The 25,911-nt window shown below is 37.2% G+C and overlaps 1 protein-coding gene across 6 annotated transcripts in view; it reads right to left on the bottom strand.

Moving 5' to 3' along the window:
• LRP1B (LDL receptor related protein 1B) overlaps positions 1–25,911 on the bottom strand; it is a 638,472-nt gene that overhangs the window by 194,697 nt on the left and 417,864 nt on the right. For all 6 annotated transcript variants that reach the window (XM_064718934.1, XM_064718938.1, XM_064718939.1 and 3 more), the window contains exons 12-20: positions 22,170–22,350; positions 19,149–19,368; positions 17,369–17,558; positions 12,390–12,512; positions 10,227–10,367; positions 6,890–7,015; positions 4,970–5,086; positions 3,002–3,082; positions 1,588–1,755 (exon numbers count right to left, since the gene is read on the bottom strand). In XM_064718934.1, coding sequence (XP_064575004.1) covers positions 1,588–1,755; positions 3,002–3,082; positions 4,970–5,086; positions 6,890–7,015; positions 10,227–10,367; positions 12,390–12,512; positions 17,369–17,558; positions 19,149–19,368; positions 22,170–22,350 — 1,347 coding nt within the window. The remainder of the gene's footprint in view (positions 1–1,587; positions 1,756–3,001; positions 3,083–4,969; positions 5,087–6,889; positions 7,016–10,226; positions 10,368–12,389; positions 12,513–17,368; positions 17,559–19,148; positions 19,369–22,169; positions 22,351–25,911) is intronic.

Raw genomic sequence — 25,911 nt, 5'->3', positions numbered from 1 at the left:
ATCAGAGTATAACACTCAAAATACCCTATTCCATCCTGTAACTCATCACTCCAACATAAGATTCAGACAAACTCTTTCTTATCCTCCTCACTTACTTCACTTCCCGTCCAACATATGCTCAATACTGATTTTTATTTCCTTTTTCATATCTGTCAGACAGGAAGGAGTTTGGAGGCATAAGGCACAAAGACGATGAAGTTTCCCTGGTGTTTCATAAACCCTGTGCTTAATCCTCAAGCTGCTTTCCCTCATCCTTCCTCCTTCTCCTTTTTTACCCAACAAGGTCCATCTCCTAATGCCCCGCACCGGAGAGGTCCCACCTGTGCCCTGACAAGCCCCACAGCTGCTGGTTTGTGCTGTCACAGCGCTGCAGGAGCAGCTGGAGCTGCTCCAAACCCCACGGCAAAGGGGCTTCACTCAGCGCAGCCCTGGAATCAGGGCTGACTGCTTCAAACAATAATTACTGGGAGGTTTTAATTATTCATCACATACATAGCTCTCTAAGCATTTTCTAGCTTATGGCCATTTCAATTTTATTCTTGCTTTTCTTTTCCCAAGCTATTACAACTGTATTTCTATTATTTAAGAACGTACTAACGACAATTGCATGAACTTTAAAGTAATGACATACTTATGGTTCCCAGCTTGTACCAAGAAGCATTATTTGAATCAATTCTTATAGCACTGTTTATAAATATACATTTTATTTTATTTAACATTGCTTTGTTGGGTTCTTTCCTTACATAATCAACATTCTTGTATTCTATTGTAAAAGGTTAGAGCAAGGCTTTCAGTTTAAAATGGAAATGTACAGGGGTAAAAGTAGGTTGTTCAGTTCCAGACTGATCATTTTGATAGAAATAGATAAAAAATTACTTTTGTGAATGTATAAAATTAATATGACATTCTGATAATTCATGTAGTTGCATGAGGTGTCGAACTACATTTAAAATATAAAGTTATGGAAAGGGACCAATAACATTGTGTGCAATTACTTTGTTGTGGAAAAAACATTAAGAGGAAAATATGAAAGATATTCCCTCATTCTAATCTGATTATTCTTTGTCCGTTGCCATAAGCATCCTTCCTTTTTCTCCCCAGTCTAATAAATACAATGTATGGCATTTAAATAGGGCTGAAGTTTGTTAAAATGCTTTTATGTTAAAAAACCCAACTCAAAGACTTGCATCACACAAAAAATGAGAGTATTACTGTTCTACTGCATGAGAAAAGCCAGAAAATATCAATTACAACATAAAGAATTCCTCTGTCTCTTCACCTAGACAACATGCATCTCTGCAATAAGACAAACACCACATCTAGCAAAACTCCCTGACTGTAAAACTTAAACCTGACTTCCCAAAACTGTAAAACTTATCTCTCTGTAATACCTGTTCTGTTTTCAAATGCATTCCTCTTCATGATACACTTCTGTGTTATCACATTGCACTTGACATATTTCCCATTCCAGCCTTTACCAAGGTTAAAAGCATCTCCTCTTTTCCCACTGGCTGGGGGTCAGGTATTTATAACAAATTATTCTCTGTATTAAAAACTTGGGAGGGAAAAAAAAAAATAAAATCTAACCTTCCCTGCTGCAGTTTGTTCTGGTTTCATCACTGAAATCTCCACAGTCATTGTCCCCATCACAGGCCCAGTGCCCTGGGATACATCTGCCATTCTGACACCTGAACTGATCAGCAGAGCACGAGTGAACGCAGCCCAGCTCGTCACTGCCGTCACCGCAGTCATCATCTGCAAACAGCATTTTACAATGTTTTAAAATATAAAAGTTCTGAATGAAATGGGCAAGGAGGGAAAATCATTTTGAAAAAGGCAAAAGATAAAAGCAAATCCAGTAAATAAAGTAGCATGTTTTCTGCCCACAGGCATCAAATTATTGCTAATGCACATAATACTTTAAATGTTATTTACCAACAGCACTCAACTCAGTCATAGCTGGATAGTCTAACCCCTTACTCAGTTATTCAATCAGAGACACCAGCAAGCATGAGAAGCCTGTAGATTTTCTTAATTTCTTTAACTGTGTGTGAAAACCCAGGCTTTCAAACACAGTTGGTTTACTTTATTCTCTGTGATAACCTAAGATAGTTAATCACAGACACAAACAGCTTCATATAAACCAAAATGAAAACCTGACAAATTTCTTTCCAGTGCTATTAAACTTTGTTTCCAAGAGTGCAAAGTGGAGAAAGCACATAAATAATCATGGACTGCAGTTTCTCATTACTCTAATGTTGCAGTCATTACAACAGTCTTAAAGGCAATTCCCTTAATTTGATCGTGGCCATCAAGGGAGGAAGGAAATAAATATGTTAGGTGCACTCTAAAGGGCCTCCATGCACAGAAATTCATCAGCACACTGTGATAATTTCGGGAATTTGTCCATTTACAGCTAAAAATTCCTGTCAGACAAATAAAATTATACAAACACCAAATGCTTTGGACCAACCCAATGTTATTAGGACTGAAGCAACATCACTCCCACACCACAAGCTCTGAGAGGAGATTCATTGTAACATTCAAATATGTACTCTTCCAGCCAAAAGAACTAAATACATTATAAAGTTTTGCTGGCCTTCACTCTCAAGAATGCTATTTATTTAACTGAACTTGTCCACGAAAAGCAAAACATCAGATATATTGGTCACCGAAATAATGTTGTTTTCAAAGAGCAGAAAACACTTCCATAAGCAATAGCTTTGCTTTCTTTTTTTTTTTTTTTAGTAATGAATCATCATACTTCATTCTACATAATATAGTATTTGTACCCATTACAAAATCCAATGCCTCATTCCTTATCTGAACCTTCAGTGTTGCTGATTTCTAGGTCAGGTCAGTAATTCTAAAATGCTTTATTTATTCTCTGACCACTTACAAGCCAAGCTGACAAAATGAGTCTCAGAAAAAAAGAACATCAAAGAAGTATTTATGTGATATCCCTCATATTCATTTCAGATATGGAGGACTTGATACTTGCCTGAATCACAGAGCCATTTGCTGCTAATGCATCTTCCATTTCTGCAGATAAACTGAGTTAGTGGCTCACATGTTGGGAATTCTGTGAAAGCGTTCAAAAAGAAATAAAAACTTTTAAACATAATTTAATATTACTCTTCAGTAATATTCTGTCACCTTCCTGTATGTATAAATTACACAAGTGTGCTGTAGCAAACATTTGCACCTTCCAGGTATTGAATCTGGAGAGGAGAAAAAGGTGAGACACCAAAAAGAAAAATAAAATGGCTTCAAACTGTAAATACTCTCCAAACCCTACTTTTCATCAGCATGAAATTCATTCCTCTGTGATAAATGGTCTGGTCCTATATTCCCATCAGGCCAAGGCTGGTTTTCCCACTATGCCAATATTTAAGACTATAGCTTGATGACTGATACAAACTCTATTTTCCATGTGCTTATTTACAGAAGGGTTCTCCAATTGCAACAGCACTGCCAGGAAGAGACAGGAAATGGAGCACTATAAAATGGGAAGGTTAAGTACCAAGCTAAAGAACAGCCAAGAAATAAAGTTACCCTACACTGGGATAATAAAATACAAGATTAAAATGTCAGCCTTCAGAAGCAATTCCTCCCAGCATTCCAGTAAAGCAGTAGAAATCTGAGACAATATTATTCACAAAGAATTATCTGTATTGAACACAAATTTGTGTTTCTATAACTAACAAATATGCTTCTGAATACAGTAACTTAAATATAGTTTTAATTTTTTCAGACTTTTCTTCTAAAGCCAATGACATAGGTAGATGTGTGCATTTATTGCTAAATACTCTGGAAAATACTGAAGAGATTTATGTAAATTTTTAAAACATGCCACATAAATATAAAACTTTCTTAGGATGAAAACTGAAATAGCTTTGTTTTTACTGAACCTCACAAAGTTTTAGCTCAAAAAGAGTCATACTCTGATGAAGCACTAAACTAAACCAGCTTCCTCTGATAACAGATTTAAAATGAAATAGTTTTATTTAAAATTTACATAGACAACACCTAAAATTTAATTGAACAGAAGTGATTATCCTGCTTCAAGGGTGAAAAGGGTAAAGAAAAAAGCCACCATTGATGATAACACTTTGTCAGTTACTTCTAGAAAGTTCTTGCTTTTTTTGTTTGGGTAGTTTTTGGTTTTGTTTGTTTGTTTTGGGTTTGTTATTTTTATACATGTAAAGACTACAGGTCTTTTTTTTTTTTGCCCCATCCCTGCAAGTGCTCAATGCCAGTTTGGATGGAGCTCTGGCTTGGTGGGACGCGTCCCTGCCCATGGAAGGGGATGGAACAAAATGGTCTTTGAGGTTCTTTCCAACCCAAACCACCCTGTGCTTCCACACTGCAATGCATCACATTCTGTGATTCTGCATCTGCAGAACTGACAGCTCATTGACCCTTGTGCTCTCAGACTCACAGCAGTCACCAGTGCCCTGCAAAACAAGTGACTATTAAACTCCTTAATTGTTTGGAAGCAGCTGATTAGAGAGAGCACACCCCTCCCTGCAGTATCTCAGCAGAGCAGCAGTCAGCACAGCTGCTGATACTCTCTCATGATAGAACCAAGATTTTTATTTTTTCTGAAAAATACAAGATCAAATATACTTCTGTTGAGGCTCGAAACAGGCTGATTTTATTGACATCTAGAATATGCTGAGGGGGCCCATTGGAGAGGTATGTGGCAGAGATAAATATAATTTTTGAGGGTGGCAGGATTTGATAATGGGCTGTGAATTAAAAAAGCCTTGATTGATCGGCATATTTGGTATTGTAGTTGAAAACTCATTAAATAGAAAATGCTGCATTTGCTTTGGGTTCTATTTATCAGCCAAACAAAGTCTATTGGCCATTTCAGAAACAGTATTTTCATTTCATTGGACAAGAGATCCTTATATGTTAGTGAAGAATTTACCTTTCCCCCCAAAAAAACCAAAAATCCACTTACCACAGGATGTCATTTCATCAGTTCCATCTCCACAGTCATCCTCCCTGTCACACAGCCACGACGTTGGGATGCACCGTCCGTTCCCGCAAGAAAACTGATTAACCTGACACGTTCTTGCTGTCAAGACAAAGCACTCCAAAAATACAAGGGAAATGGACGAGATCCATTGGGTCTCTTGGTGGGTGCCTGATTTCAGAAGCTGCAGGGCTGGAGGGCACCTCCTGGCCTGCTGCACCTTTCCCTGCTCTGACTAAACATCGTTCACCTCCTTTGATTCCAGAGAAAACTGAGGTCATCTGCAGGGCTCTGCTCTACCTCTGCTGTGTGTGGAATTATTAGTAGTTTCTTTCTTGTAAAACACCATGAAATTCTAGATGTAACTGTGCAAAGCTAGGTGGTAAAAAAATAATTAATATGCACTAATGCTTGAAGTAAATAAAAATCAGGGCATAAAAATACCTGATTATTAACAAATATTAATAGGAATATTAGTATTCCTATTAATAGGAATATCCAAGGAATATTAACAACCTGTTTTCCACACCACAAACAATGATCTTGTGAATTTTGTATTTACACAGGAAAATGGGAATTAGCCTGTGTGTGATGTGCCTGGCCTCACTGCTCTTAGAATCCTTGACTTTGTAAACACTTAACTGCAATCATCCATTAAGGGAATCAATGCATGTCTTTCACCTGAAGAAATAAGGATCATTAAAAAAATTGGTGCTATGTAGCTACAGAAATTACTTTGAAAGTAATGAATTGTAAAATGAATTGTTAAATGTCACTGAAAAGCTAACACAGAAAACTGTCATTATGTGTAATTTTGTTTATTTAAAATTTGAACCCATAAAAATGCCAGATAGCAACACAAATTTTTATTCCAAATTTAAACTTTTAGAATTTACCTGCATGTTATTCTACACTTTAAAAAATGGCTGATATGTCAAAAACCCCAGTGACTGAAATAATATCTCTTCATTTATTATTTTCAACTACCATTTTCCTTTTTGTTCAGAGAAGTAGCCCAAAACACAAAAGAGGATTCTAAGTTTAAAATATTTCAAAGTATTTTTTAAACATTAACTGTGTTTGCCACTGCAGGAATAAATGGAAAAAGAAGACGACAAAATTTGATCCATCACCAACTGACACAGGGTTTAAAAAATGCTCTTCAAATTAGACTCTCACCCTACAAGCAAACAGTTGGATATCAAAGAATATCAAGGCAGTAAGGCAACAGGGAATATTTTAATACACGGTGTGTGTTGTCTTGCAGTGCACTTCAGTTCAAAACACTCATCAGCTTATTGATGGATGGCATGTTGCATATTTGAGATTTAATGCTTGTTTAGAGTACTCTGACAACGAGCACTAAACATCACTTCCACACAAGCAAAGGACAGATTTGGGAATTCCATTATTTACTACAGCGGAATCAGTAAACAATCCTCATCTTGCTATTTGCTTAAAAACCCACTCACCAGTTACTAACTCAGAAATGAAAATAATTTCAAGGCACCAAGTGGAAATTGAATAACTAATTATGCAAAAACTAAATCACCATTAAATAAAATTTACTGGTGATGTGGCACCCATCGCGGCACGTTAATTAAAAAAGTTCTAACTGCCAAAAAAGATTTGTACCTCAGAGTTTGTACCTGAGCATTGCTTTGACAGTCAACCCATATGGAGAGATTAAGAGCTGAATAACTTTGGAAAGCACAGGAAAGCACATGGATTAAGTAAAATATAATTTGCATTCCAGCCTCGGTGGTATCAAAATCTGAATTCATTTAAAATGTCAATAATCAGATTAAAAGTAGCAGCTTGATTCAGTTCAGTTCAAATCAGTCCTGAACTATTCATGGAACTGAAGTTAGAGAACCTGTTTGCACAACCAAGTCAAATTTTTACCTGCACAAGTTTTATTTGATTCGTCTTCGTTATTACCACAATCATTAGCTCCGTCACAAAGCCACCTCTTGGGAATGCAGCGATTATTCTGGCACTTAAACTGATCATCAGGACAGCTGTGATTGACTGTGGAGAAAAAAAAGAGAGGGTTTTTTTCTCCTAAGAAGATAACCTGAGAAAAACAGCTGTGAAATCTGTGAACACATTAAATGCTGTTCCCAGTGATGCAGTTAGTGTGGTTACCTTGTATGTATAACTACCATGACATAAAGATTGTTCAGCAAACCAGCCAACAAACATTGCATTGCTTCAATCATAAATTAAATAATATCTAATAAAGGTGCCAATATGGGGATCCTCTTCTATTAGGTGATAAAAGGTAGCAACAATTTATGGAGTTGTTTCCTTAAAGAAACACATTCTTAATCACATTTGGGCAGTGCGATGAGGTTTGCAAACTAAAGTGCATATAAACAAAGGAAAACACCAAGGGGAACAGCTGCAAGCTGCTAAGTGCAGATCCAAAATATGACACCACAGTGAGCAGGGATTTGGGCAGGTCATAAAATGCTTCTAAAATGAGGCACATTACTGTCAATGGCCACATATAGATCTGCTGTTTACTCACCATGAAATTGTAGGTGTCAAAAAGTGAAATATGCAACACGGTGTAAAACTAACAGAAAAAAAAATCTGGTATTCAGGAGTGAACAAGGTATCTCTCAAACAGGTTTTTGCTGGCTACCAATTCTCAAGGAAAGGATGAAGCTGAATGCACAGGATTTATGTAAATACTATTGGCCTGCTCTTGCAACTGTAGTAAGCGTTTATGTTCTGCTTCTTTCATGCTAATAATATCTATTATTAGCAGATCTTGCTCATCTCGATCTAGACAAGAACAGCAAACTGCACACAGCTCCAAAGGCTGGGTTAAAAATAATCTCCAGCTATTTTTCACCTACCCAGCCGTCCACAGGCTCTTTTTTAAAGTTTAACATACATCTGGAAACAAAGGGTATTTAAAATGAAAGGATGTCTTGCAGGCTTATCCTTGACATTTCAGTAGCTTTTATCTTTGACCTTTCTGCCTATTCTTGCAATTGAAGACGACACAGAGCGAGGGTGATATCAATAGCACACGAACCCTGCTCTGTGTGCAGGGTGCAGAAGCACAGGAAGCACAGATTAATTAATAACCTCAGCAGAAAGGTGTCCCAAATATCCCACTTCCAAAGTTTGCAATGTGACTGGAGAACAAAACTGGGAGCATCCAAGTAATAAAATCACAAGTTGAAGAATTATTAATTTGACTTCAATACTTGACATAGATACTGCTTTAAATGGTTGTTAAGCTTTTGCTCATATATATTTAGTAACGTGTATTCTACTCATAATTGTGAATATTTCAAACTCATAAAGAACTATTGGAGTTACTATGGCAACTGCTGAGAAGAGATCAATGTTATCACACTGGCCATGTAAACTATAGATCACGTTCAGGTTATTATTTCATTTCTATTTGTATAAATCCTCAGAGAATTGCACGCTTTGATCAATGAACTGGTCTTCCTCACACTAATTTAAAAGACAATCAAGTCAAATCTGCTGAAAGATTTTCCTTCTCACTCTCTTTATTAGCTGAGCTCCTTAATTTAAGTGCAGGAAATGCTGGTTTCAAAACAAAATGAGAGTAAGCACTACAATTCACAACTAGGAAAATATTTTTTGAAATATAACTGAAATCAGCAATGGCTACCACATGGAGCTACCAAAATCCATAAACACTGTAAAAAAAAGTAAAAAAAAACCACAATGAAAGAAAACAATCCAAAACTGGCCATTTACCAGCCATATGGCAAAAGGTCTGGGCATTACAGAGGACAACAAGATCAGTTTGTATCAGCAGAATCAGCCGTGTGAAGCAGGCAAGATTTACCCAAGGGTGAATAAACAATCACAGTTCACAAACACATTCTCTCAGCCTAAACATCTTCACAAAGGCCTCAGCAGAAATACACACATCCAGTTTTGGACATCCAAACCCTAGAATCACTTCAGAAAAGAGCAATGAAGTCTAAAAAAAACCTGCCATAATTCACTAGGAAAAAAAAAAAAAAAACAAAACCAAAAAAATTCAACAAAACACTAACAAAACCCCAGAACAGTTTAGAGTTGTTTGGTCTCAAAAAGATAAGAGACTATGAAAAGAGTTTTCAGCCTCAACGATACTGCAGAGCAGAGGAGTGTTCATGTCTACAACTGATTGGGAGAAGTATTGTACTTTCATTTCAGTAAAAGAGATTTGGTTTAGAGAAATGATCTACGGACAGAAATAGAAAGCTTTGTGACAAACAGAGTAAGGAAGAGGATTCTCAGTGCTGCAACACTTAATTTTAAAGCAGGCTACTTAAGAATCTTCCAGAAATGACAGGGACATAATTGGTACATTTTCTATTGTTTTTCATTTCAACAGTGGAACTCCTCTACAGCTAAAATAATATATCTCTTGTAAAACCATAACTTTAAAGACAACGCACATTAATACTCCAAGTCATGTAGAGATCTGAGTTTTGGTTTTGTTGCTGGTTTGGTTTTTTTGGGGGAGTTTTGTGGAGGAGGTGATTTGTTTACTTTGTTGGTTTGAATACTTGTAGGGGTTTTGGTTTTGTTTGTTTTTTGCCTTTTTTTCCTGAGGAGTTTTGGATTTTTTTTTTAAGAAATGCATTATACAATCTCAGAAATTTTTATGGTTGGAAGGGACCTGCTAAAATCCCCTGGCATAATTCCCTACTTAAGCAAGGCCAGATAGAACAGGTTTTTCACAACCATGGCCATAGAAATTTCAAGCATCTCCACAGACAGAAACTCCACAACCAGTTTGGGGAATATATTCCAGTGTCTGACAGTTAAAAATTGTTATCTTTCAGATGTTCAGATAAAATTAATGCTTTTCAGTTTGTGCCCATTACCTCTTGTCCTGCTGGTGACATTACCAAGAAGAGCCTGGCTCCCTTTTTCCACTCCCTCCCATAGAGTGCTATACTGTGACCCATATAAGAAATAGAGAAAAACAAAGCAAAAACCACCAATATTTAAAGAATCAAGAATGACAATGCCAACCCCAAAAGATGACTGCTCTGGCACTGTGCTATCCAACGAGTGCACCAGAGAGATTTGAAAGGGCTGCCATTATTGCACACAGGAAAAGAAGGAAATGAAAGATTTGCAGGAACGGCTGCAGGGTGATTGGATGATTGCTTTAGTTTGGCTGCATGGTTTGGATTGCAATCCTTGAAGCTGAGCATGGGTTGTGGGTGGAAGGGAAGTGCCTACGTACAGCAGATCTCCGAGTGCTCGTCGCTGCCGTCCAGGCAGTCGTCGTCGCCGTCGCAGCGCCAGCGCTCCTGGATGCAGCGCTTGTTGCTGCACTGGAACTGCTCCGCCTTGCACAGCTGGGGCAGCACTTCTCCCTCTTTAACTGGGGAAAACATCCAACAAGAACAGCTCTTTATCTGCTTGGTACAGCCAGAATGCAATACTGCCCCTACATAAATATATATCACAGAACTCACAGAATCACTGGGTTGGAAGAGACCTCCAAGATCATTGAGTCCAACCCAGCTCCAACACCTCAACTAAACCCTGGCACCCAGTGCCACGTGCAGGCTTTGTTAAACACACCCAGGGATGGGGACTCCACCCGGGCAGCCATTCCAGAACATTATCACTTTTTCCATGAAAAATCCTTTTTCTTAATATCCAACCTATATTTCCCTTGGTACAGCTTGAGACTGTGTCCTCTGGTTGTGTCAGTGCTGCCTGGAGAAAGAACCAACCCCACCTGACTACAACCACCTTTCAGGGAGTTGTAGCAAATGATAAGGTCAGCCCTGAGTCTCTTTTCCTTCAGGCTAAACACCTCCAGCTCCCTCAGGGGTTCCTCACAGGGTTTGTGTTCCCAGCCCCTCTCCAGCCTCGTTGCCTTCTCTGGATATGCTCAAGTGTCTCAACGTCCTTCCCAAACTGAGGGAAATATCAACTCTTGTCCTTGCACTGCAGAACGTTTTTACCTAAACTCAGTGCATCTCAGGTAATTCCACCTGAAGCCTGTAGTGGCAAACATATCTGAGTGTGTGGATGAAGGAATGAACTTTTAATAAACAGAAAAAACTCTGAACAGAACAGCACTCAAACTGGTTTTTGAATTGGTGCTTCGATTACAGTGTAAAGTATCAGTTTAAATATTGCAATACCTCATCAACAGCAAATAGGAAGTATTCTGACAGACATTGGTCAAATTCTGGTGCACATTTACAGATAGGAAATGATGACTAAAAAGCTGATTCTTGTATCCAAGCAACAACTCAAACACCTGCATTATGCTGTGGTACAGACCCAGCAGAGAAGAAAGGATAAAATTCTGCTGGGGTAGAGTTAAGTAGCAAGCTAGAAGCTTATTAATAAATCCAGGCAGATGTTCTCCTCCATATGAGGTTCAGAATGCTTCACGTGAAAATGGCACACATGAGTCCAAGACCCTCTGAGGAATACCAGTATCCTTGGAAAGAGCCAGGCAGTGATGGGTGTTGGGAAAAATCCAGGAAACCTGCCTCATTCCAATCTCAAAGTCTCTAACCCCTCTTCCTAATGGCTATATCCCATCTTACCAGTGAGGAGTCCCCATTCCAGTAACTTCTGCTAAAAAGAAAAAGAGCTTTTTTATAAAGAAAAGTGATGGCTCTGCCTGGTCATTGCAGGTTCCATAATGTTCATCATGCTATGAAATAATCCTTATGCTTTAGCCATCTCTACTAAACTTACTACTGGAGACTTATGTAAAATGTTACAATTAATTTCAAGAAATACATCAATGAGACTTTAAAAAGACAGAGAAAACTTTTAGAAACATAAAACAAGTCTAAACATTTTAAAGAAGAGATAGCTGTAGTATGTGGCAAGTTATTATTTTAATTGAAATCCCCACTGTTTATTAGAACAACTTTTATCATTTTTTCCATGAAGATATATAAATGAAAGATGAAAGACAGCAATATTTGCACAGTCTGTGTAAGAATCTATCATACATAAATACATCTGCTTGATGTGCTTTATGAACAGTTTCACCATGAACATTTCAATGTCAGATTTCTGTTTGACATACTTAGAAAAATTTGAAAACTGTTCATATATATTTTATTTTACAATTATATGGATCCATTTATGATATTTTTAAAGATTTCTGTGAACTATTTAAGTGCTTTATCATGTCAGATATACTGAAATATTTTCCAATGCATTTTATCCTTAAATAGTGTACTTAATATTCTATTTTCTTTGGTAAAGCTTTTATAATCTGTAAACTGTAAACTAGAATATTTATTCAAGCAATATTTCTTTGTCTTATAGACCCTCTAGGAGGCCACACTTTCTTGTTTTATTTTCATGTCTGACTTGATCCCTTAACAGCAGCATCAACTCAGATATTCTGTAAGAATCTTACTCATGCAGGTTGTACTGTTTTCCTCCAAAAGCTGATTATCAGCACAGGCACAAACTCTGCCTCCAGGAATGGCCAAACAAAGAGTGCTGCAGCCTCCATTATTAACACGACAGGCATTATCACCTGGGAAAAGAAATAAAAAGCAACTTTAACAGCCATGCTAGGACTAAACAATGGAGTTTTTAGTTACCCGTTTTTTTTCTTTAGCAAAAGAAACAAATGAAGAATTTTTAGCAATTACTTTTCTCTTGTGTTAGGAGCACATTACTCTCACATATTTTGGTTACTGCAGGTTATAATATTTAAAGATAATTAGTTAAAGATCACAATACAATAATAATAATAATAATAATAATAATAATAATAATAATAATAATAATAATAGTAACAGTACCACCACAAAAACCTGCACCACCAGCTCACAGCATTTTATCTGCCTGTTTTATGAAAGGAACAAATACTGCAAAATATTTGGCACAGCTACATGCACGCAGTGGCTTCAAGGAATCCAACAGCAGATAAAGGAATGTTCTGAAGTTAATTGGCATCTGTACACAATAAAAAAATGTGGCTACAAATGCAGATTATGGGAAAAAAGAGAGAAAACAAAAGGATAAAGAGATTTAGGGCAGATAGAACACAGGCAAATATTCCACTACTCTTTTCTGAGCACATCTGCCATTGCTGTGCTTTGCTTTTCTGTGTTATTGCTCCTTCCCCAAGCTGTTCCCATGAAAACACTGACAGCTGCCAGGTGTTTCACCATCCACCCTCACCTCCCCACTCCTGAGGCAACCAGACTTCAGTCACTGAGAGCCCACAAATGTCCCAATTTCTGTTTGTGCCACTTTGGTCACTTTTGTCAATCTGCACTGCTGGGACACCCAGCTTCCCGTGAGCAAAGCTCTGCTGATTCCAGGTGCTGGTGAGAAGTGATTATGACCAAGGAAGATAGAAAACTTCACTGCTAAACCTTTAAACTAAAACTTTTTTTTTTTTCATTTTCCTGTTCTAGCAGTTCCTCCTTTTAAAGCTGTAGAAAACATTTATCAGCTTGCTGGCCTGAACCAGACTGCATACAATTCCCTCTCCTCAAAGATCCTCACTTCATTTTTCCTAGAAAATATAATATTAAGTTCTCATGGAGCTATGAACATGGATAATAAAGTGTCCCATCAGAGCCAGTCCTGCAGGTGCAGGGAAATCTCTTTAAATTATCAAATGAACATCAGACAATTAACACATAATTTAAGATTTTGAAAATTTTTATATTTTAAGATGTACCTTAATATGTCTTACAATATTGAGCAGTGTTTAATAACCTTTTTCTATACTTTTTCTGATCCACCATACACAACATTTCTTAGAAGAAAATGTTCTTTAAGGATGAACATTCCTTAATGAACAAAGTCCATTAAGGACCCAGTGAACTTTTAAATAAAATTGGGCAAAATGATTAATACAGAATGATGTGAAAGGCCATTGTGGTACTTGTACTTTCAGTGGAGAGGGTGTGAGTGAGATGACAAGAACACAGCTCCACAACCAGGGAAAATGGGAATTCTCTGAGAAGTCTGAGGGCTTGATCACAATTTTAGAAAGAGCTTAGACTGGACACTCAATACACATTATTAGATCCTGACTTCAAGTCTGAGACTATGATTAAACCACTAAAATAATCAACTGTTACAGCTGTGTTCACCAAAACTGAAATATTATGAACAAAACATCAAAAAAACTAAGAAATGTATTTGAGTCCAAATTTTGGAAAAGCTCAGGTAAAACAAAGCCTCAGAAAAAGTAACCTTGAAAGTCTCTCCATCTTTACAGGGCCATCACTGTACAAATCAAAGGATGTCAGTAACACAAAGATTTTAAAAGTTCTCAGAAGCTGCCAAAATAAACAAACCAAAATACAATCTTCAAAAGTGACTCCAAAATTACATGGCACAAGTCAAAACATTTGCAGTGATTTAATTAAAGCATGCACATGAGTTTGTCATCTCACTAAAAGAGAATAAACCCACAGAAAAAAAGACTATTTCAGCCAAATATAGAAACACATGATGATTCTGAAGCCCAGTTAAAGCTGAAAATAAATATATAAAAATTAAATCACTAGATCAAAGTCAAATGGTCCATCTTGAAGATGAAAAGTTCCTACTTAACCTCATAATTGGGATGAAAAACTCCTGCACAGTGGGTTATGTGCTAGGTAAAGTGATAAAAGAGGGGATGATGACAAGGAAAAGAGAAGTAACAAGAGTTAAAGCAAAAAGATCCAAGATAAAAAGGTTTATAAAGTGCAGTCCTCAACCTGAAGGTGCAATGAGACCTTCAGTCCCATCAGTCTTGCTGAAGAGACTCCTAGGCTTAAATGTCTCCCAAAACACAGTTCAAGTAGGTTAAGCCTCTTTATTGAACAAGCTGTAGGACCTGTAAAACTATCAAATATTTGAGGGATTAAATTTCCTCAACTACAATTCCTAACAGCTATTTTATATGGTTGTTCTTAAAGTAGCCCCAACCTTTTAAAATACTTTCTAAGCTATTATCATATTTTTCATATTTTGACAGCTTTTAAAACAGTTGTTGCCCTGTTGACTGCATGTGAATAAATTAGGCCAATTCCATTTTAATTAGCTAAAAAATTCGTCCAGAGCTAAACCAATTACAACAATGTAATTGCATTTCAGTCCTCGTTCTCAAGGAAAAAAAAAAAACAAAACAGAAACCATGCATATTTGTTTAATCTTTTCATTTAAGAGATACACTGAAGTATTTATTGCATTTGTAGCTTTTTATGAACCCAACCTCAAGTACTGTTAAATTGGGCAAGCCCACTCTTAGGATCACCCACCACACAAGAGGAGCAGCAGCCTGGAGCTCCAGCTCTTCTTTGCAATCTGAGGAGTTAAAACATTACCTGATTTCAAAAGAGACTTCTTTAACTGCTGTAAATTCACTTACACCGGAATTATTTACATGGGAGCAGCAATCCAGCCATTCAAAGCATTGGAAATACCTGCAGGGTCATATTCTGAGTGTAAATCCAACTCCTATGATTACTATGCCTTACCTTCCCATATTTTATGATGCACAGAGATCCTAAGACGCAGCCTAAGAAAGTAAGGTAAATTCTAACCTCTGAAAGTAAGTGAAAAACAAAAAAACAAACAAAAATTCCTCCTCAAGGGGATCATGCCTCATGAGAGAGAAATGAAAAACACCTCTCCTGGAGGAGATCCCAAAAGCTTCACGTCCCTACCCAAAGCACAAAGCAAAGCAGGATTGGAACAGTATCCTGGAAAAGCCCCCCTAAAAAATGCCAGTGTGAATTGAACCATGCCCAAATGAAATGACAGATTCTGCTTGTGTGACAAGACCATCAGCATCAAAGCAGTCCCCTCAAAAGATCACAGCCAAAATTTCTGAGGTGTGTGCATGTTACAGCATGTTATATCTTTAATATACAACTTGTCTATAAAGTGGTTTTTTTGTGGTTTTCTCTGTACAACAATTCAGCCTTGAGCCTGCTCTTTTACAAGGAAAACATGCACACACACACAAATAGTTTCTTTCAAAGAAATTTTTATGCTCCTTTGGGAGCAATGGCAAGATCAACCTCACTGAGCATGACAAAAAGGGAAGTTCCTAAAGGCTGCAGTTAGCTTACAAAATTCCAATTACAATTTCAAACAAAGAATATATTAACAAGCCAAATTCCCTCCCTTAAGACTTTAGCTCCTTCAGCAAAACTGTCTAAGAGGCAATACTTTCTCTCTCTGGTGTCAGCTTATTTGGAAGCCAACAGCAACTGCATTAAATGCCCCTTTTTTCCAAAAAATAAAGGAATTTTCTGAGTACCAAATAAGGCAGCAGTCATATTGAACTCAAACACTGCATCCTCTATTAGCAGGGACAGCATTCTGAAATTTGGCCACCTTGAGGGTAGATTAGAGCCCAGATTTTGCCTTAAAAACACCAACCAAACAAAACCCACAGTAAATACAAGAAAAACCCCCAAAAAACTATACTTTTATATGTCTTTGAATGTCAGAGAGAGTCCCTGAAAAGCAGCTGTGGTAAGAGGAACACTGCTGCAGCAGCCCTGACTTAGCACAGTGCTACACAGACCAGCTTGGCTTAGTGAAAGAAAATTTAGATGCTGCAGTACCAGAAAAGAGAAAATTTAGACAATAAAAAAATAATCTTGTAAACAGTATTTTATCTGTATTAATTCCTGATGCTTATTTTTATGTTTGGTAACAGACAAAATAATCTGGTAATTAGAAATATGCTTTAACCAAAGCAAGCAAATAAATACTCAACAACTCATAGGGATGCTGCGTGTAGTAAATGGAATTCAAAGTTTCCTTCAGTAAAACACATTTTTATCTTTACCTGTAGAGTAGCCATTTTATTTTCTAAATTCCATCCATGCAAACTTATGGCTTTTATCTCATTTCTCTACTGATACAAGTAGCAACAACTATGGATTTTTCCACTACTCTCAAGTAACTACTTTTATCCTGTGCAGCATAGAGTGTTGATTGTAGACCAAGATGGGGGAGCAAATTAAAAAAAAAGACAAAAAAATACAGGCAGGATCTATGATCTTATTTAAGAAAAGGCAAATGTAATCACATATTTTGTATCTATGAGCCAATGCAGATACGTTTTCCTCTGTAATTGATACTTGCACAGTATCTCTTGGTCACACAAGGAAAAAAGGGCAATAAAGGCAGAGTGAATGCACAGAAGGAATTCAGACAGGAATAATGCTCTGATTCACTTTTTAGTATTTATGAGATAATCAATTTCTACTTCAATGGACTGAAACTCTGGAGAGTAACTTTCTCATACCACAACCCCTATTTGTTTTTCTATTTTTGTTCATCCAGTCACCTCAAAATGCTTGGAAACTCTAAGGGAAAATGTCCTTTAATAACAAAACTCTGGAGAAACTGTAGAAGTACCTTGCTGTTTGCGTGGATCATAAATCTGGAGCCCAAACAAAGGTGGCCTCTCACTTCTCAACAATGTCACATTCCTTGTTACCAGATCCAACTGGAAAATTGACCCATTCATGTAATCTGTCCAGTATATATAATTTCCATGGTGTGACAGTCCAAAAGGATGATTCAAATCTTTTCCATTGTAGACTACCTGCAATTAATTAGTGGTAGGTGAGCATCAGCAAGGTTAAAAGAATCTTTAATTTTTTAGAGATGGTAAAACAAGAAATAGGAAAACAGAGATCATTACTGTCACAAACACAACAACCTACTGCAATAAAATGAAATAAAGAGTGCAAAGCCCTTCTGTGCAGCAGAACCAATATCTAACTTGAAAAAAAAACCTTATGTAAAGTTTTTATATATATATATATAAATTCACTTTGAGTGGCCCCCATCAGAGAACACAGGAAGTGGTGCAGTCTCTAATCCTGGGAGGATCTACCTTGTCTATTTCTAGACACAACCCCAAGAAAACAGGGAGATAAAGACAACTAAAATACTCTTTTGAGGTGATTGACAAATATCATCCCCTTTTACCCTTTAAATTTTCTCATTAGGCTTGAAATCCTATAGTCAAAGCTCCCCATCTCTGAACTGCTTTTGATCCAAATTCATCAATCAGTCAATAATCTGACAGGTATTAGTGGAATTAAGGACCTCCCTATGTCCCAAAATCTTTACTGTATTAAAGAATTATAGATGTGACTGATCCAGTTAAATTTTGACCAAAATAACCTATAATTAAATACAAATGATTAAACATGAAAAACAAGTATCTTATAGTTATTTTCAGCTACATAAATTCAAGTAGTTAAGCATTTTTTGTTACATCTCAGGATTATTGAAAACTCACTTAAAAAAAAAAAAAAAAAGAACCATTCTGTGACACACTTCAAAACAAAACCTGTAGACATGTGTTTCTTATTATTCACCAGTCACTAATTTCATGAACCAGATGGTAAAACTTCCCCAAATTATCAGACTCCAGTTTGAGCCTTAACCATTGTCAAAGTCTCTTATTCTGTGCTTGTTGCTTCTACAAACCCACACAGAATGACTGCACAGACTTGTATCCAGCTAGTAAAGGCACTAGTAACAACTAAAGCAATCTCTCTCTATCTCTAATAGTATTTGCTGAGTGCTGCCCCTCTGAATATTGCCAAAAATGCTCAAAAGGGGCACAGAGACTCAGAAAAACCCATCCAGCAAAGTTCGAGGAAAAGCTTGTCTTAGGCAAAGCCAAAAAGAAAGGGTTTTTCTACCGAAAAGCTCTTTGCAGCTTCATGGCTCAATCCAAATATAACTCATTGCCACATGAGAAAAATAGGTAAAAAAAATAAAATAAAAGCCAGGTTTTGGTGTCACTAGGACAGAGGAAAACCCTAAGCTGTGTTTCAGCCTCTCACTTGAGATTGCCACATGGTTCCAGCAGAGGTGACACGGGACAGGCTGTGGGTTCCACAGAGTTTAAAATCCTTGGGAAGTATTTTAAGACATGAGAAAAAATAGGTAAAAAAATTAAATAAAAGTCAGGTTTAGTGTCACTTAGGCCAGAGGAACACCCTAAGCTGTGTTTCAGCCTCTCACTGGAGACTGCCACCATGGTTCCAGCAGAGGTGACGCGGGACACGCCGCGGGTTCCGCAGACTTTAAAATCCTTGGGAAGTATTTTAACACAACACAATAAAATCCAGAGACAGAACATGCCCGAGGCAAACCATCAGCCTTTCTCTTTTACCTTTCTGTCAGTCCCATTCAAATAGATCCTTTCAATGTGATCATAATAGGCGTCACACCAGTAGAGCACGTTGGCGCGGTAATCCAGAGTTAAACCATTTGGCCAGAGCATCTTTGATGTGACAAAAACCTGCCGGCTGTAGCCATCCATCCAGGCCTTCTCAATCCTCCCCACGCTGGCATCTATTTCATCTTCCTCCCAGTCTGTCCAATACATCCATCTGGGGAATTACAGAAATGAGCATTCACATCCCATTTTTATCAGGTGAATTGTACCGCAGGCTTTCAGCAGCAGCTCCGCCAAGCCAGAGCAATTTTGAGTTTTTTGTGTTTCTTTCCATTGCTGTTTCTGCAGCTCTATTTACTGTCCCTGACCACTGGATGCTGCTGAAGTGACACTTATGTTATTTTGCTCATATTGTGATAAATTACATGAATACCAGAGAACCAAAAGACAAGAAAAGTGAAAGAATTAAGACCTTATTTATTCCCACCAGAATTATAGGGTTTCTTTATTTGTTGTTTTTTTTAAACCATTACTTGTATTGACTTTGTCAAAAACCTCACATTTACAGTGAGCTGGTTCTGGCCAGGTCAATTTGCCTTTGTGATGTAAATATCCTTTTTATTACACCTAATTCTATCAAAGAAGTTGCAGCACAATAATTATTTGCACTCTGGTTTTAGAGCTAAAGGATAACCTTGACGTTCTGTGAACTTCATGAAAGCAGCTAAATCACTCAGAAAAGCGTAAGGTGCACTTTCCATCACAAAAATGTTTAGAAACAGTTGCTGTGAAAATTAGTTGAAAAAGAGCCAATAGGCAATTTGAGCATAGTTTTAGGGTTTATAGTAGAGCAGTATAGATTATAGTTTGGTTAAAAAAAACCAAACAAAGTCTGAAAGAAAGGCACCAATGTTACTTTGGAAAAGTTTAAAAAAATCTATTAACTCCTCTAAAAGTATTGGCTCAGAGGAATTCTATGAGCCATTCTCTACTGGAAACTACAGAATAAACCTTTCCTTATTGAATTATTCTGAATATCGTATTCTATTACAGAATTTGCCCTTGAAAACAGTGATTTCAACCATTTCAAATATGCAACTTGAACTTGTACAAAAACAGAGGGTAAAAAATATGCTAAGAAACCACTTTCCTTTTCTTTTTTCTTTTTAACATGTTTTTCCCTAAGGAAATGAGTTAATGGGAAGAAACACTTAGAAACTTGTAAGCACTCTGTGAATCATCTCAGATTGTATCACATAAAGTCACATCATTCCATAAATGAAAACATTTGCCAGACAACAGATGTTTACTTTTAGTCAAACCTAGGACTTCAATTAATAAGCAAAAACATCATGCCAATCTTAAACCTATTTGTTCATTCTGCTTTAATTGCTATTAATATACCTCACCTTTTCTTTCACCAGATTCATGTTTCTGAAATCCCTTCTGTGATCCTAACCCATTAACCATTTAATTGGCCTATACTTGGAAGAATAAAGTCCTGGAATTTAAATATTGCAAAGGAATGATACATTGAAGTAAAAAAAAAAAAATTATTATCACATCTATGTAAATTATATGAAATCTAGTGGTCAAAAAAAGTATTTAAATGCACTTTTATGTATAAGCATAATATGATATTTATGAGAAATTGGAAAAAGAAAAAGAAAAATTGCATTACACAAGTTTGCAGATTTTCACATGCAGCTTTTTTGTTTACTTCTCATTTCTCTCTAATCTCTCCCTAGAAGGTTGTTTTGGGTTCTGTAAATGTTTCTGTAAATATGTGCAAAGAACATCGGTCTATTTTTGATCCACAAGCTTTACAAACTCCATTGCATGTTTGACTCTAACAGCACTAGGTTTAATCACAGAATTATAAACCCTGCACATGCCCTGAGGCTGAGGTCAATATGGCACTTATTTTATTGGGAGACAAAATATGTTTTACAAATATTTACATGACTTCTCAATAGCAATTACTGAGCTTTTCCCCATTAACTTTTTGTCTGTCCTTATCCCATTTATCCTGTCATAAGCTAAACCTGCTCACAGTGACAGGCATTTATGTCCATGCGCTTTAATTGCATCTAAAATGCAGTTAATGCTCCAACACCGGTTAAATCAAGACTAAAATTTTGGAAACACAATTAAAAAGCCATAATAAATGCTATCCCTCAGGAAGAGCTTCCATGAGAAGCCTAATCATGAAGGACACGCTATTTTATTAGAGAAGTGTTTTATATAATGGCCCTTTTCAGGCAATACATCTTCATACACTGCTTCCTGTGCCATGCATTTACTGAGCTGGAAAATTTAACAAAGTAATTGCAGGTGTGGTTATGGCTCGTGGTCTCATTTTATGCCCTCGCTGTCTGACCTTAATGAATTGTGGCCTTTCCACAGCCACTTCCACTCCTCAAAGGACAGGCTCAAAAGGGGAAACCTGAGAGGGTAAATATTTTCTATAATAGGAAAACAGCAATCAATCCAGCCACACTGAAACTACCTACCTACATCATTCTTCAGTGGTTTTTTAAGTAACCTACCATTATATCACAGTAATATAATGTGGTTTTCTTTATTATGCAGCTTATCAAGATTAACTTAAGCTAATAAGTAATGAAGAGTACCTGTCTCAGTTTTATAAACCAATGTGTACAAGGATATGGTCGTAATTGGCTCCAGAAATTGAGATTACAGAGAGAGAAACACAGGAGAGCATCTTAAAATTCTCTTGATATTAAAAATTCATGTAGGACTTACACCTTCAATTTATTTGAGAAAAAGGTGAGTCACATTCAGATTAACAGGACAGACATGCAACAGTGACAGGCATACCAATTCTCCTGAAGGCTTCAGGGCAAGAATGCTGGGCAGGAATTACAGATATATTACAGACTCCTGAAGGATTACAGATCACTGCATGACTCTACAAACCTCCTCCTGAGCAAATTGAATCCTGCATTTAAGCCACAAAGACAACCATTACAGGAAAACCAGTTTGCTCCATACCCATTGACAGGATCGACAACAATTCCTCTGGGGTGGGACATGTCTCCCTCCAACAAGGTTTTCCTGCTCTGAGCAGCTTTTTCCAGTCTGGCAACAGCAATGGTTTTCCTGTGGCCATCATTGGTCCAATACAGATTATTTCCAATCCAGTCCACTGCTATGCCTTCCACGTTATCAAGATCTGTGGAGAGAGAGAGAACAGTAATGAGATTCATACTATTTATGTTCTATATGTACTAATGTTCACTATTTATTATGTGATATCTATGTCATGTTTTTAAAATTGCTTTTTTCCCTTATCTACTGAAGGCCCAAAGCAAATTACACATATTTGGTACCAAGCAAAGTACCAACTAAACCTTGTTCACCTAAGAAAATAAACCTAAATTTTGTAAATCAGTCACAGGTGTAGAGATGACAATACGTCCTCTGAGACAAAATATGAGAAAGTTATTTGAAAAATAAAAAAATATTTTTAAAAAAGTGGCATGAGCTCAGGAGTCTTGCAAAAATGTGTTTTAACATTTTTATCCATATTTCTGATACACCTGAACATCACTTTTGGGAAACTATTTTTCCTTGTGGTTTAAGAAGCTGGAGGAAAGCAAAGGTATCAGAATGAGCTCTCTGGGACATGAAACAAGAGGATGATGAAGTTTCCAACCCAGCAACCACCTGGTCTCACAAGGATCACCCAAAGCACAGAACAACTGTGTCTGAGAGCAGTACAGCAGCTCAGTGCCAGCAGCTCAGCCAGCTTCCCCAGGCTGATGGACACTGCCAGTTTTATTTTTCATCTCTCAGGGCCTTTGCTACACTCTTTTGAAAAGAAAATGTCAGAGGAAATTGAAAGCTTCTGAAAGAGGAGAGTGGCCTTTGGTCATGGAGTGGTCAAGGAGGTTGAGAAAAGTGCTAAGAATGGAAGGGAAAAGAAGAGAGAATTTAACCAAGGACCTGGAGCCCAAGGCCCAGAGGAAAAGAAATCAAAAAACCAAAAAGCTGCTGAACAGAACAGGGAACACAGAGGAACCTGAGCTGTGCAAGAAATGTCCTATTGGGCTCTGAGGGGCCTCAGCAGATTTTGCTCAAGTCAAGAAACCACTGACATGAGTAACATCAAGTTTGAGGACAAGGAGCTATTTGTTCAAAACTCATTTTATTTTTATCCTGTCTGACATAGGCAATTTGAGCTAAACACAGTTTTTATACTAATAAGATCAGATTTTATATTAAGAAGATCATCTTTTTAAGGAAAATATTTTGCTGATTTTTTGCTTCTTTGGGAGTCAAACCAGTCCAAATATGGACTGTATTGGTATCAGCAGCAAAACTGTTTCATTAGAATGCTGGACACCTCCTAAAATTTACAGGACTTTTGCTCCACATGTATTCAGCTTCATATAATTCTGTCTTTGAGCTACCTTGCTTCTGCAGGAATTTTGGAGCTAATGTGATTCTAAACAATATATAATTTAAGTCAAAAAAACCCTCATGGTAACTAGGTACTAAATATATCAGAAAGTTTGGGGTTTTTTTAGGATAATTCTACAGCACAACCCTATAGAGATAAATTGCAATGGTGTTGTGGAGTTATAATTAAAAATTCACTTTTATTTCACTAAAAGCCTTAAATACATTAATTATTCTTCAAATGGGTTTCACCATTTCATCAAGTAGTAAACAGGAAGAAAAAAATGGTCATTCCGCCATTCTTGTGTTGATTTGACCACAGGAATTCAGTCCTTCTGCAGTAAAGCCCTTTCAGCATAAAAGGGATGGGGCAATAAAAAAGCCTTGTGACCATTCTCCACTTGCTGACTGAAAAGTTAACATTTGTAATTCTGGAATTTCCACCAGAATTTTCCTACACACACTAATATGAGAGTTCCAAATGTGTTGAATATAGATGGAAGGTTTTTAAAAGCAGTTCTAGAGGCAGCAGTTTGCTACACTGCTTTTCAGTATAAAACAGAGAACAGGCACAACATGTGATTTGGTACAGAATGGCCAAGCTCACCAATGCCACGTGTAATAAATAGTGCCTCAAATGCTAGATTGACACAAAACCTGGTTGGAAAATAATTCTTCTATATATCAACCATCTAAACAGCTTCCAAAGAGTTTTACAGACTTACTGTGGCCTTGTTTAAGCAATAGGTTGATAATCTTGACTAATATTTACAAGTAAATGTTTTAAGAATTTTAGGATCACAGCAATCCCCCCAAAAATATTAGTGGTACAAAGACAAGTAAAAAAAAAAAAAACCTGAGCTTGTGTACATGTTACATTCACTGAGCAGTATTTAGATTCATTTAAAAGATTCAGCGGTTTTTAAAAACTCTGACATTAAAATTGTCTGTGGTTTTTTTCCCAATTTTTAATGTAAAAGACTGATTTTACATGCAAGTTTGAAAGGTTAATTATAATTCTTGTTGGTGGTGGGAGCACAGCACTGCTGCAGCTGTGCCACCAGCTCTAAGCCAGGCTGTGCTGGGGGCTGTCAAATTGTTATCAACACCACCCAGCAGTTTGCTTCCCAAAGTGAAGAAACAGAAATCACAGCTGAAACTGTATGGGAAATCAAACTCCAGCAGTGTGAGGTGCTCAGTGATCTCAATTCCCAGTCAACAGCTGCAGGATCAGGCTCTCATGTAGGCAAACTGTAATTATCTGAGCTGCAATGCTGTCTGAACAAGGGTATATATTCTCAAAAAAAACTGATAGTCACCAAAAAGAGGCAACTTTTAATCTGAGAAGTGGCACCTACCACAGCTAGAAGCTCTTAGCAGCATGCTGTTCAAAGCAAATATTACACCACCTCCTGACACACCTGATTTTCTGTAGTAGCCTTCCACCAAGGAATGATTTAATCTCTCCCTGCTGAGTTCGTGAGGGTTGACAAGAATAAAAGCTGAGGTGTTAGGGCTGGAGGCCATATTAATTTTTTAAATAATGAAAAATACATTAACAAATGTTCTTTAAAAATACTTTAAAGTTATGAAACTACACCAAGTTAGAACTAACAATGGAAGCTCCTGGGAAAGGGGAGACTGACAGTGACATATTTTTTGTCTTTGCAAATAGAATCACCAAAAAATAAATCACCAGATAATCCACAGCTCTTTCAGTATTGCATTAATACTTTTGCTATCTTGTACTTATAAAGAGTAGACACTGCACTTAATCATTATTTACAGGAATATCACCAATTTGCTGGTTTGGCATACAAAGTTTATTCATGTTTGAGTAGGCCAACCCCAACCTGTTTGACCCCAACTTGTCTGACTCCAATCTGACACCTCTCAGCCAGGATGCTCCTTGCTAAACCTTTATAATATTTTAATTTACATATTTCCTGCTCCTTCCTCTACTCCATATTAGAACTACCTCCCTGTCAAATGAAATGCACAGTCAGGAAAGGAAAGTCAGCAATGGAAGATGTGGGATGTACATTATCCATTCCCGTGCTGGCAGTGAAATGAAGAATTACCGGAGTGACAGCTGAGCATTTGTTATTTTCTGAGACAAATGCCCTTTATTAACCATTCACCAGGGCAGGGTAAAGAGCCTGTCACTATTCCTTGCAACTGCTGCTGAAGGGATCTGTGTGCAGACTCTGAGGAGAGACCTTACACTGAAAGAGCATCATATCACTGCACAGAGGAGATGGCTCCTCAGAATTGTGCATTAAAACATGCCTTATGAATGACAGGGTGTGAGCATCCCTCTGCTGGAACAATG

Source organism: Zonotrichia leucophrys, chromosome 7 (assembly GCF_028769735.1).
Source record: "Zonotrichia leucophrys gambelii isolate GWCS_2022_RI chromosome 7, RI_Zleu_2.0, whole genome shotgun sequence".
Lineage (NCBI taxonomy): Eukaryota > Metazoa > Chordata > Aves > Passeriformes > Passerellidae > Zonotrichia > Zonotrichia leucophrys.
Note: the sequence above shows the minus strand (reverse complement) of the source record. Positions and strands in the feature narration are given on the sequence as shown.